This window comes from Nerophis ophidion, linkage group LG28 (genome assembly GCF_033978795.1).
Source record: "Nerophis ophidion isolate RoL-2023_Sa linkage group LG28, RoL_Noph_v1.0, whole genome shotgun sequence".
Classification (NCBI taxonomy): Eukaryota; Metazoa; Chordata; class Actinopteri; order Syngnathiformes; family Syngnathidae; genus Nerophis; species Nerophis ophidion.
Window position 1 is genome coordinate 27,929,529 of NC_084638.1, and position 13,331 is coordinate 27,942,859.

At 40.3% G+C, this 13,331-nt stretch overlaps 2 protein-coding genes across 13 annotated transcripts in view; one reads left to right on the forward strand and one right to left on the reverse strand.

Annotated features, from left to right (window-relative positions):
* LOC133545263 (BMP/retinoic acid-inducible neural-specific protein 3-like) overlaps positions 1–13,331 on the reverse strand; it is a 1,164,151-nt gene that overhangs the window by 862,608 nt on the left and 288,212 nt on the right. The window lies entirely within an intron of this gene.
* The window catches only part of LOC133545095 (F-box-like/WD repeat-containing protein TBL1XR1), a 108,079-nt gene that overhangs the window by 47,132 nt on the left and 47,616 nt on the right, over positions 1–13,331 (forward strand). For all 9 annotated transcript variants that reach the window (XM_061890435.1, XM_061890434.1, XM_061890440.1 and 6 more), the window contains 3 exons: positions 10,369–10,472; positions 10,755–10,900; positions 11,000–11,222. In XM_061890435.1, coding sequence (XP_061746419.1) covers positions 10,415–10,472; positions 10,755–10,900; positions 11,000–11,222 — 427 coding nt within the window. In that variant the 5' untranslated portion in view covers positions 10,369–10,414. The remainder of the gene's footprint in view (positions 1–10,368; positions 10,473–10,754; positions 10,901–10,999; positions 11,223–13,331) is intronic.

Consider the following 13,331-nt stretch of genomic DNA (forward strand, 5'->3'; position numbering starts at 1 on the left):
CACCTTCGTAGTCCGTGCCGACACCGTAGTCGATAAGCTTCATCTTTTTCTCTATCATCTTGTTATGGTAAATTCATCCTCCGCTGTTGCCATTTTTAATATAAAGTAGTGTAAAGTTTTTACTTATTTCTGTCAGTAAACTTGCCATGAAAGTGCTATAACATACTGGTATAGTGAGTTTGCATTATTCATACATAATCAATGCAACATTTTGATCTAAGAAGCACCATTACATGTTATGTTGACCACAAGGAAATGTTTTCAATTTAGAAAAAATAAATAATAGTATGACTCCTTTTATTGGGCCTTATAATCCAGTGTGCCTTGTATATGAAAAAAGATAAAAAATGGACCATTCATCGGCAGTGTGCCTCATAATTCGGTACGCCCTGTGGCTCGGAAAACATGGTACTTTGGTTTTGCAGCAACAGGCGCTGAACAAACGACAGCCCCGTGCAAAGTCTAATTAGAAAATACAGCAGCACAACAAACTTATTCCAACATCTGAAACCGAAGCCTCCAGCCAAATGCGGGAAATGCAACTCTTTATGAGGCAAACAAAACCGTAAACAAAAACATAAGGCTAAAAATATTCTATTGTGGTAGAATAATTTATCCAAGATGTGTATGATGATACCATGTATGATGAAAAAGAAGCACAATGCACAGAGCGATCACTAAAGCCTTGGCTCTGCACACTGCCAAGATGTGTGAATGAAAAAGCCTCCGTTTATCCATTTACTGAACAAACTATAGTCCTCAATGTTTTACTTAATTATTTATTTGGATACAATGTATGATGCTACATTTTTATTTACAAAATTATTTTTTTCAAGACGGAAGTTTTAAATTTGATCTCAATATGAGCGATTATTATTTATTTGCCTGTACATTTCTGTTACCATTTCAATTTAATACAGAAGTATTGCTTCCAAGGGGAAGCTCTTAAGTTAGTTCTTTGAAAATTATTCAATATAAAGTACAATTTACAAAAGAACAACATTATCAAATTAGAATTTTGCTACAATTGATTGAGATTTTTATTAGTAGATTGCACAGTACAGTACATATTCCGTACAATTGACCACTAAATGGTAACACCCTAATAAGTTTTTCAACTTGTTTAAGTCCACGTTAATCAATTCATGGTATAAATATATACTATCAGCATAATACAGTCATCACACAAGTTAACCATCAGAGTATTTACATCGAATCATTTACATTATTTACAATCCGAGGGTTGAGATGTGAAAGGGCGTTGGGGCGGAGGGGTTAGGTTTGGTTGATATCAGCACATCAGTCATCAACAATTATATTATGTTAGAAATGGACATTGAAACAGTGTAGGTCTGACTTTGTAGGATATGTACAGAAAGCAGTGAACATAGTTAGCTCAGAAAGCATAAGAGCAAGTATATACATTTGATTATTTACATTTGATTAGGGGTTAGTGCATCTACCTCACAATACGAAGGTCCTGAGTAGTCCTGAGTTCAATCCCAGGCTCGGGATCTTTCTGTGTGGAGTTTGCATGTTCTCCCCGTGACTGCGTGGGTTCCCCTCCGGGTACTCCGGCTTCCTCGCACCTCCAAAAACATGTACCTGGGGATAGGTTGATTGGCAACACTAAATTGGCCCTAGTGTGTGAATGTGAGTGTGAATGTTGTCTGTCTATCTGTGTTAGCCCTGTGATGAGGTGGCGACTTGTCCCCGGGTGTACCCCGCCTTCCGCCCGAATGCAGCTGAGACAGGCTCCAGCAACCCCCTGGGACCCCGAAGGGAATAAGCCATTGGGATCAAACTCTGGCCCGCCATGTAATTTAATTTGGCCCTTGAGGCAATATCAATTTAGCATTAGAGCTGGCCCGCCGCTGAAACACCGCATTCACCGCTAATACTCATACTTGCCAACCCTCCTAATTTTCCCGATAGACTCCCGAAGTTCAGTGCCCCTCCTGAAAATCTCCCGGGGAAACCATTCTCCCAAATTTCTACCGATTTCCACCTGGACAACTATATTGGGGTGTGCATTTAAGGCACTGCCTTTAGCGTTCTCTACAACCTGTCGTCACGTCCGCTTTTCCTCCATACTAACAGCGTGTCACATAATATTTGTGGCTTTTACACACACACACACACACACGCACAAGTGAATGCAACACATACTTGGTCAACAGCCATACAGGTCACACTGAGGGTGGCCGTATAAACCACTTTAGCACTGTTACAAATATGCGCCACACTGTGAACCCACACCAAACAAGAATGACAAACACATTTCGGGTGAGCATCCGCACCGTAACACAACAGAACAAATACCCAGAAACCCTTGCAGCACTAACTCTTCCGGGAAACTTCCAGCAAACTGACCAATAATTAACTTTTTATTCATGCATTTTCTCTTGCTACTTCAAGGCTTGAATGTTTTGTTCATTCATTATTGTTATTTTATTTTCAAATGTATTATTAGCCTTTGGAAAAAATGTGATATTTACCTCAGAAAATTGCAAATAGAAAAAAAGACATAAAATTTGTATTTGAATTTTATTTGATATGCCATTAATATTCTTTTAATTATTATTATTATTATTATTATTTGAAACTGGATTTTGCACGTCACTAAAGTTATATAAGCCTTGCTTGTTCAATATTTAAGGCAAATCTTGTTTGGGTCCCTATTAAAAGGTTCATTTGTTCAACTTTGGCCCGCGGCTTTGTTCCGTTTAAAATGTTGGCCCACTCTGTATTTGAGTTTGACACCCCTGGAATAAGCGGTAGAAAAAGGATGGATGGATGGATAACCACAATCCGCGGAGGTGGGATGTGGTAGTGGGGAGGGTGTTAGTCTAGGGTTGCAGTTACCTGGAGGTGTTCTTTTAGTGCGGTTTTGAAGGAGGGTTGAGATGCATTTTTACACCTGTTGGGAGTGCATTCCATATTGATGTGGCATAGAAGGAGAATGAGTTAAGACCTTTGTTAGATCGGAATCTGGGTTTGACGTAGTTAGAGGCGCTCCCCCTGGTGTTGTGGTTATGGCAGTCATTTACGTTATGGCTCACAAGTTGTGTTTTACTCTGTCTTCCACCATGAGCCAGAACCACTTTGGAGAAGTGGGTCGGAGTGAGGTGTGATCTGGGGTGGAGGTCTACAAGTAACCTGACTAGCTTGTTCTGGGATGAGATGCAGTGTCATTTTTATCTACAGGTTTTTACAAAACACTTGCTTTAAATTATCTCTGTCATTTGTATTCCATGGTTTCCTCAAATGTGCTTTGTGGACTTGGCGAAGGCATTCGACCGTGTCCCTAGGGAAGTCCTGTGGGGAGTGCTCAGAGAGTATGGGGTATCGGACTGTCTTATTGTGGCGGTCCGCTCCCTGTACGATCAGTGCCAGAGCTTGGTCCGCATTGCCGTCAGTAAGTCGGACACGTTTCCAGTAAGGGTTGGACTCCGCCAAGGCTGTCCTTTGTCATCGATTCTGTTCATAACTTTTACGGACAGAATTTCTAGGCGCAGTCAAGGCGTTGAGGGGTTCCGGTTTGGTGACCGCAGGATTAGGTCTCTGCTTTTTGCAGATGATGTGGTCCTGATGGCTTCATCTGACCGGGATCTTCAGCTCTCACTGGATCGGTTTGCAGCCGAGTGTAAAGCGACCGGAATGAGAATTAGCACCTCCAAGTCCAAGTCCATGGTTCTCGCCTGGAAAAGGGTGGAATGCCATCTCCGGGTTGGGGAGGAGACCCTGCCCCAAGTGGAGGAGTTCAACTACCTGGGAGTCTTGTTCACGAGTGAGGGAAGAGTGGATCGTGAGATCGACAGGCGGATCGGTGCGGCGTCTTCAGTAATGCGGACGTTGTACCGATCCGTTGTGGTGAAGAAGGAGCTGAGCCGGAAGGCAAAGCTCTCAATTTACCGGTCGATCTACATTCCCATGCTCACCTATGGTCATGAGCTTTGGGTCACGACGGAAAGGATAAGATCACGGGTACAAGCGGCCAAAATGAGTTTCCTCCTCTCCCTTAGATATAGGGTGAGACGCTCTGCCATCCGGGAGGAACTCAAAGTAAAGCCGCTGCTCCTCCACATCGAGAGGAGCCAGATGAGTTGGTTTCGGCATCTGGTCAGGATGCCACCCGAACGCCTCCCTAGGGAGGTGTTTAGGGCACGTCCAACTGGTAAGAGGCCACGGGGAATACCCAGGACACGTTGGGAAGACTATGTCTCCCAGCTGGCCTGGGAACGCCTCGGGATCCCCCGGGAAGAGCTAGACGAAGTGGCTGGGGTGAGGGAAGTCTGGGTTTCCCTGCTTTAGCTGTTGCCCCCGCGACCCGACCTCGGATAAGCGGAAGAGGATGGATGGATGGGTTTCTTAAAAAAAAAAGGAAAATAAATCTGGAAAAAATTATACATTGAATTTTTGGGGAAAAACTGAATTTTTTTTTAGGGCATGTAGCCCAAGCCTATGTAAAACACAAAATACAATATGTTGCAGGGTTTTAGATTCATTCAATGTTGGCTATTTCTGCTCATTGTGTATCATTGTTATAGTAGATCTAACCTACTTATCTTGATTGTCACATTCTTGCAATATGTGGGCAAGAAAACAAAAGACAATTAAACTTAAGCCCAGAGCAACGCGCTAGCATTGACATATCAACTGTAAATACTCTACGCATGCCCCCGTCTGTTTTACTAGAACTTTTGTTATTCGAGTCAAGCATGTAAGATGGCGTTATATGCCTGCCAAAATAGACTCTGGTTGTTTGCACTGTAAGTACGCAGGGCGCTTTCTGGTAATGTTTTGCAGCATCGATATACTCTTGTTGTGGATAGCGTGCTCCGTTGACCAAATTTATCACGGTACTGTTGAATGTGCTCAAAAAGTACTTCTGCACACACTGAAATATTTTGACCCCTTGCTTTTATAAATATCACTTATAAATAACACTACTTTTTATGTTTTGCGTTTCTTATCCCTTACTGATAATGCTTTAGTCTAAGCTAGTCTAAGGCTTTAACTAAGCTTCTATGGTTTAAAATAGTTTTTTGTACTGTAGCTCTTGTATAATTTATTTAAATAAAGTGTGTAACAAATTAAATCTATTATTTATTATTTCTGGCAGGTGTTGTGCATCCTACCTTGTTCAGCTGTCCTTGAATGTAAAAACACCCTGGTCTTGTATTCTGTATAGAACAATTACACTAAGTGGACGCAGCTTGTAGGTTCCTCAGACAGCAAAGTATACAAGTTTAAATTGGGGTATGTCATTTTTTTTGTGGAAAGACGTTAATGTTTCTTGTGGATGTTATGTTAGCATTTGAGTTGGCAAGCTGGCACCAATCAGTCTTGAGTTTATCCAAGGGCAGTTATTAATCATACTTTTTCGCTAATTTAAATGTAAAGGGGAATATTATCACAATTTCAAAAGGGTTAAAAACTATAAAAAACAGTTCCCAGTGGCTTGTTTTATTTTTCAAAGTTTTTTTCAAAATTTTACACCTCCCGGAATATCCCTAAAAAAAGCTTTAAAGTTCTTGATTTTCGCTATTTGCGATCCCACTGTCCATTTCCCTGTGACGTCATACAGGGCTGCCAATACAAACAACATGGCGGTTACCACAGCAAGATATAGCGACATTAGCTCGGATTCAGACTCGGATTTCAGCGGTTTAAGCGATTCAACACATTACGCATGTATTGAAACAGATGGTCGGAGTGTGGAGGCAGATAGCGAAAACGAAATTGAAGAAGAAATTGAAGCTATTGAGCGAATAGCTATTGACGCTATTCGGCCATAGCATGGGTGTACCTAATGAAGTGGCCCATAGCATGGCTGCCTTATTAGCATCGCCGGTAAAATGTGCGGACCAAACGATCAGGACTTTCGCATCTTTTGACACTGGAGCAACCTAAATCCGTCGTTGCTAAGTGTTTGTTTTGCATTAAATGTGGGTATCTAGTTTCAAATGTACATACAGCTAGCGTAAATAGCTTGTTAGCATTGATTAGCATAGCATGTTAGCATCGATTAGCTGGCAGTCATGTCGTGACCAAATATGTCTGATTAGCACATAAGTCAACAACATCAACAAAACTCACCTTTGTGATTTTGTTGACTTAATGGTTGCAAATGCATCTGCAGGTTATCCATACATCTCTGTGCCATGTCTGTCTTAGCATCGCCGGTCAAATGTGCAGACACTGGCAAATTCAATGGGGGTCTTGCGGCAGATTTCTTGCCAGTGGTGCAACTTGAATCCTTCCCTGTTAGTTTTGTTACACCCTCCGACAACACACCGACGAGGCATGATGTCTCCAAGGTTCCAAAAAATAGTCGAAAAAACGTTAAATAACAGAGCTGAGACCCGGTGTTTGTAATGTTTTGAAAATGAAAATGGCGGGTGTATTACCTCGGTGACGTTACGTTCTGACGTCATCGCTAAAAGACCGATAAACAGAAAGGGATTTAATTTGCCAAAATTCACCCATTTAGAGTTCGGAAATCGGTTAAAAAAATATGTGGTCTTTTTTATGCAACATCAAGGTATATATTGACGCTTGCATAGGTTTGGTGATAATGTTCCCCTTTAAACAGTAATACCCGCCGTCGGGAGTTTTACCCCGGTTATTAATACCGTTTATTAACACTGCACTTGTCTGTCTTTTGAGTTTAAAATGATCCCAAACTTTTGACCACTTCTGTTCTTTGGGTCGCTTTGTTTTTTTCCTCCCTCGTTGCTGTTTTCCTTTGAGCCTTTTTTTGTCCATCGCCATTCTACGCTTCTTGCCGCCACGCAGGCGCTCCTGTGCACTTTTTCCTTTACCATAATGTATTTCGATACTTTTAGGTACTTTTTGAAATAAAGGAGACCACAAAAAATCATCATTGGCTTTATTCTAACAAGAAATCTTACGATACATTAAACATTTGTTTCTTCTGTTTTGTTTGATCAGCCGTTTTACTGCTGTGTTACAGGCACCGTTTGAAAACAATTAAGGTATTTAAATAAACATTTACACAATCTTTCTGTGTAAACATATCGTTTCACAACGTATATCTCTGCGAACTGTAATACGGAAAATTATTTTCCCCCTAAAATTTAGTGAGTGTTCTTTATCAAGTCTGGAAATTACGGTACTTATATGAAAGATTACTTTAAAGGATGCAGACTCAGGGTGGCAAAATTACATTTTTAGATTCATTGTTAAACACATGCAGACGGGTGGTTTGTGAATGCTGGTGCTGCTTGTTTTGCCAGAATACCAGCTAGAATTTAAAAACATTGCAGCAAATGCTAATCCATCGTGTGGCGCTGCTTCAATTTCAAATCCTCTCCAGGGTTTCCTCTAGATTGCCACTGAATATGTGGTGGTGAGGACGTGGTGAATATGACATTGTATATGACATGATAATTTTGTAATTTTAATACAAGGAATTTGAGTTGTTACACTGTGCTCTCGTTTTTCAATGCTATTTCAATTGTTGCTGCTTATTTAAAAGGTAACACAGGCTATATTTTATTCTGCTCTCCCTAAATGTTGCATTTTAGTTTGTCAAATATGTAAACAGGCCTTTGAGGTAGATGTGTAAAAAATAACTAGGTGTTTTGTTGATATTCTTCACACTTATAAAGAAAGTACATTAAAGTTACTAGAGGTGGGAATCTTTGAACACCTCATGATTCGATTACGATTCAGAAGCTAAGATTCGATTAAAAATTATTGATGCATTTGTATTTATATGGATTTATTTTCTACATTTCTTTTTGTTTCACTAAATAAGCGTTTATCACTTGAAACTTTAAAAAAAAAAAGTAAATTTTTAATAAGCAACAAGTTAGATTCATTCCCACATTCATTAAAATAATGAAAATGTGTGCAAAACTGGAACATGAAAACTTTATAATAAAAGAGGGGTTCGGATCTCACGGTGAGGTGGCTCGCTGCAGTCAGCCAAATTTTAGAACTGTCTGCATTACATTATTTAAAATTCATAAATCGATTATTGATGTTTACTAATCGATTGTGTATGAATTGCGATACATCTAAGAATTGTTAATTTCCCTCACCTCTAAAACCTACTAAAAGAAAAAAGATTTTGTGACAGTAACAAATATCGATGTAATCATTGTAGTATCGACTATATACGCTCTTGTACTTGGTATCATTACATTAGATGTCAGGTATAGATCCACCCATGGCATTTGTTAACATAGAGGAGCACTAGCTTGTTAGCTGTGAGTTATTGTATCCTCCGACAGAGTGTAGTGAAGCATGTTTAGCTATTCCTTTTCCTGCATGGATGATACTTGTGAGAAACTTTATTCGTTGCCATGGAGGCGTGGATAAGTCCTTTAAAAGTTGCTAAAACACTGCCGACTGCGGATGGATGTTAGCCGCTAGCTAGCTAGCCATGTTTTAAAGCACCTCTGTAGAGCAGCATTTCAGTATTATAACTTCAACTTTATCATTAGTTGGTAAGTCAAAATGCGTCTATTCTCCCTTTTCTGTCGACACACTGTTTCTGCTTGTAAGTACTGCGTGATTGTGCGCTGCCGAACATGCTCCTCTGGGTATAAAACCAGCATTGTCACAACGTGACGACAACGTGCCGTCATGCCGGTAACCGGTATTTTTCAAGGGTACCGCGGTACTTTACTTGTACTGATATACCGTACAACCCTAATATATTGTATTTTCCGGACTATATAGAGCACTAAATTTTCGAAGAAATTGTTATTTATTTATCAGCCGCTCCGGACTATAAACCCCAGATATACATTGTGAAATAACTTATTTACAGAGAAAGATTTTGTGTTTGTTTACATACCTTACTTGTTTCCAAACAGTGTCTGGAACACGGGAGTAAAACAGCTGATCAAAAAAAGCAGAAGTCATCGTCATGGACCCATTAGCTGCGGAAACTAGCTGTCAAATCAGCTAAACAGACACATATTGTGACATTTTAGTGAATTTACAAAACTGAAAAAATACAAAAGAAATGCCTTTGTAAGTTAATAATACTAACAAATACACTCGTTGGTGTGTTAGCATATTAGCTAATAGTAACATGGCGACTTGTCCAGGGTGTACCCCGCCTTACGCCCAATTGTAGCTGAGATAGACGCCAGCGGCCCCCGTGACCCCAAAAGGGAATAAGCGGTAGGAATTGGATGGATGGAAGCACACTAGCTTCTTTACGTCACAATAACATACAAATGAGCATGAAAACACTCCTACAAACATCACAGAGGGCCGTTTAGTATTTAAGAATTGTTTCTGTTGAACTGTAATACCCCAAAAAATTGCTTAGAGGGGCGAATGAAGGGATCCGTAAGAGCAGAAATGTTATGGGCGGCTAGAAGACAGAATGCCACGGCAGTTCAGCACTGCAGCAACTGTAGTAAGCAAATTCATCCATAAGATGGTGCCATTGCAGAAACAATAACACCTATTCAGTGTCTATTTGCAATATGGCCGTCAGCGAAGGAAAATCCATGAATTAGCCGCAATGTTTTATAAGCCCCGGGGTTCAAAGCGTTGGAAATAAATTGATGTTTATAATCCGGAATATACGGTTTATGAACACACAAAGTGAATTCCAATTTCTCTGTTTTGGGGCTCGGTTGGTAGAGCGGCTGTGCCAGCAACCTGAGGGTTCCCGGTCCGATCCCCGGCTTCCGGCATCCTAGTCATGTCCTTGAGCAAGACCCTTGTTCCTCATGGGTCGTGGTTAGGGCCTTGCATGGCAGCACCCGCCATGAGTGTGTGAATGGGTGAATGTGAAAATAGTGGCAAAGCGCTTCGATACCTTGAAGGATATCAAAAGTGCTATAAAAGGATAACCCATTTACCATTTATCTTAGCTTTTTTTATGTTTCTGTAGGAATGTACAAATTATTTCCAGTTTTTGGTTAATGAGTGTAAACTGGTACCCTAACTAGGAGCATAATCTCAGTATATACCACCATCAATATGTGAATGTGGAGCGAATTAATGATGGGTTATCAGTGTCACACCCTTTGAGTCACTAGAAAAAAAGCACTATATACTCCATTTTCTACCGCTTATTCCCTTTTGGGGTCGCGGGTGGTGATGGTGCCTATCTCAGCTACAATCGGGCGGAAGGCAGCGTACACCCTAGTCAAGTCGCCACCTCATCGCAGGGCCAACACAGATAGCAAGACAACATTCACACTCACATTCACACACTAGGTCTAACTCAATATTATTATTATTCATTTGTTTTATATAATGTCATTCAATATGTATTTCTATAGTGGGTTGCCTCCACATCTACCATGAAGTCTTCTTTGTGTCCAGGGCAACTAAAGCAAAACTAATACTCTGATTTTCTTTTCCCAGGCTCCTATAGTGTGCTGACCAAATGGTTTAATGACCGGGACTAAAAATGAGCATAAGCAGTGATGAGGTTAATTTCCTGGTTTACAGATACCTGCAGGAGTCTGGTACGTTTTTTTTTAAGTACATTTACTAAGACTTTCTCCACAAAAACACAAACCATGTTGTATGCATTTGTCGTGCATGCAAACTTTGTAACTCAACTTTGACTTTTTAAAAAATGGTGATATTTAATTGTGCTTTTACCAGTTTGATTATGCATTTATTTTATTCATGAGCATAGTCTAAATTACAAAATCTGATTGTATCCATCCATGACTTTTCCCTCAAAATATGTTGTGTTTTTCTTAATTTCTACATTCACGACATACAAAATGTTTACCTTCCAGGCTTCTCACACTCAGCATTCACCTTTGGCATAGAGAGCCACATTAGCCAATCAAACATTAATGGAGCCCTGGTCCCCCCTGCTGCCCTCATCTCCATAATCCAGAAGGGTCTGCAGTACGTGGAGGCTGAAGTTAGCATCAACGAAGTCAGTCACCATCTTTTCAGTGTTTTTAGGACTCCATTGTTGGTCTATGGCAGTAGGCCTTAGTAACAATATGTATATCTTTGTTTTGTTTGTGTTTAGGATGGGACCTTATTTGATGGTCGTCCCATAGAGTCGCTGTCTCTAATAGATGCAGTGATGCCAGATGTTGTCCAAACTAGGCAGCAGGCCTACAGAGACAAGTTGGCCCAGCAGCAACAGCAGGCAGCAGCAAGCAGTGGCAGTGGCACTGGCCCCCAGGGAAGCACCAAAAACGGAGAAGGTGCAGCCAATGGGGAGGAAAATGGATCCCATGCATTAGCCAGTAAGTGTCTTTATGGTTGTAAACAAGCTTCTTTTTTAAACACAGCTATGTTTTCTTGTTTGATGAGTTCGCCCTCGGTTTACCGTGACATACGCCTGGGCTGAAAACACATTTTGTTGGGGGGTAATTTTTCCTTCAAATTATTGCTGATAAACAATATTATTGTCAGCATTATTTTGAGACAAAATTAAAGGGGAACATTATCACCAAACCTATGCAAGCGTCAATATATACCTTGATGTTGCAGAAAAAAGACCATGTATTTTTTTAACCGATTTCCGAACTTTAAATGGGTGAATTTTGGCAAATTAAACGCCTTTCTGTTTATCGGTCTTTTCGCGATGACGTCAGAACGTGACGTCACCGAGGTAACACACCCGCCATATTCATTTGTACATTACAAACACCGGGTCTCAGCTCTGTTATTTAACGTTTTTTCGACCATTTTTTGGAACCTTGGAGACATCATGCCTGGTCGGTGTGTTGTCAGAGGGTGTAACAACACTAACAGGGAGGGATTCAAGTTGCACCACTGGCAAGAAATCTGCCGCCAGACCCCCATTGAATGTGCCAGAGTGTCTGCACATTTGACCGGCGATGCTAAGACAGACATGGCACAGAGATGTATGGATAACCTGCAGATGCATTTGCAACGATTAAATCAACGAAATCACGAAGTTGAGTTTTGTTGATGTTGTTGACTTATGTGCTAATCAGACATATTTGGTCACGACATGACTGCCAGCTAATCGATGCTAACATGCTATGCTAATCGATGCTAACATGCTATTTACGCTAGCTGTATGTACATTTGAAACTAGATACCCACATTTAATGCGAAACAAACACTTACCAAACGACGGATTTATGTTGCTCCAGTGTCACAAGATGCGAAAGTCCTGATCGTTCGGTCCGCACATTTTACCGGCGATGCTAATAAGGCAGCCTTGCTATGGGCCACTTCATTAGGTACACCCACGCTATGGCCGAATAGCGTCAATAGCTATTCGCTCAATAGCTTCAATTTCTTCTTCAATTTCGTTTTCGCTATCTGCCTCCATACTCCGACCATCTGTTTCAATACATGCGTAATCTGTTGAATCGCTTAAGCCGATGAAATCCGAGCCTGAATCCGAGCTAATGTAGCTATATCTTGCTGTGGTAAGCGCCATGTTGTTTGTATTGGCAGCCCTGTATGACGTCACAGGGAAATGGACAGTGGTTTCGAAGATAGCGAAAATGGGGCACTTTAAAGCTTTATTTAGGGATATTCCGGGACCGGTAAAATTTTGAAAAAAACTTCAAAAAATACAACAAGCCACTGGGAACTGATTTTTGTTGTTTTTAACCCTTTTGAAATTGTGATAATGTTCCCCTTTAAGCACAAATGTAATGACAATTTATACCGTAGTTTCCGGACTATGGAGCGCACCGACTAAAATGGGGGAAAAAATCCATATGTTATCTGTACGCGGACTATAAACTGCATTTATATGTGTTGTGAAATGAGTTATTTACACAGATTTTGTAAATGTTTATTTGCATACTTTAATTGTTTCCAAAACGTGTCTGTAACACTGCAGCAAAACGGCTGATCAAACAAAACAGAAGTCATCTTTAGGGACTCACTAGTTCCGGAAGCTAGCTCTCCAATTAGTTAAACAGATGGCATAACTCCACGGTGACATCATGGTGAATTTACTGAAGAATTAATGAAACTGTAATTATACAAACATAATTCCATTGTAAGTTAATAATACTAACACATACACTTGTAAAAGTGTTAGCATTTTCGCTGATGCTAACGACGCTAGCTTCATTACATTACGATAGTATATACAAAGCACTCCTACAGACATCACACAATGGGCATTTAAGTTTGTAAGAATTGTTTTAGTTATATTGTAAAATTTACGAACGTTGCTTGGAGTGATGAATGAAGAAACCATATGAGTAAAAACGCTTAGAATACGGAATTATATTTGTACTTCCAGTTAAAAGCTTTAAACAGCATGAAACACTTACCTTTCATTTCGTGACTTAAATATTGACCAAGTATTAGTGATATTGTTATTGTAAGCACTAACGCAGACACACTTTTTATAGCAG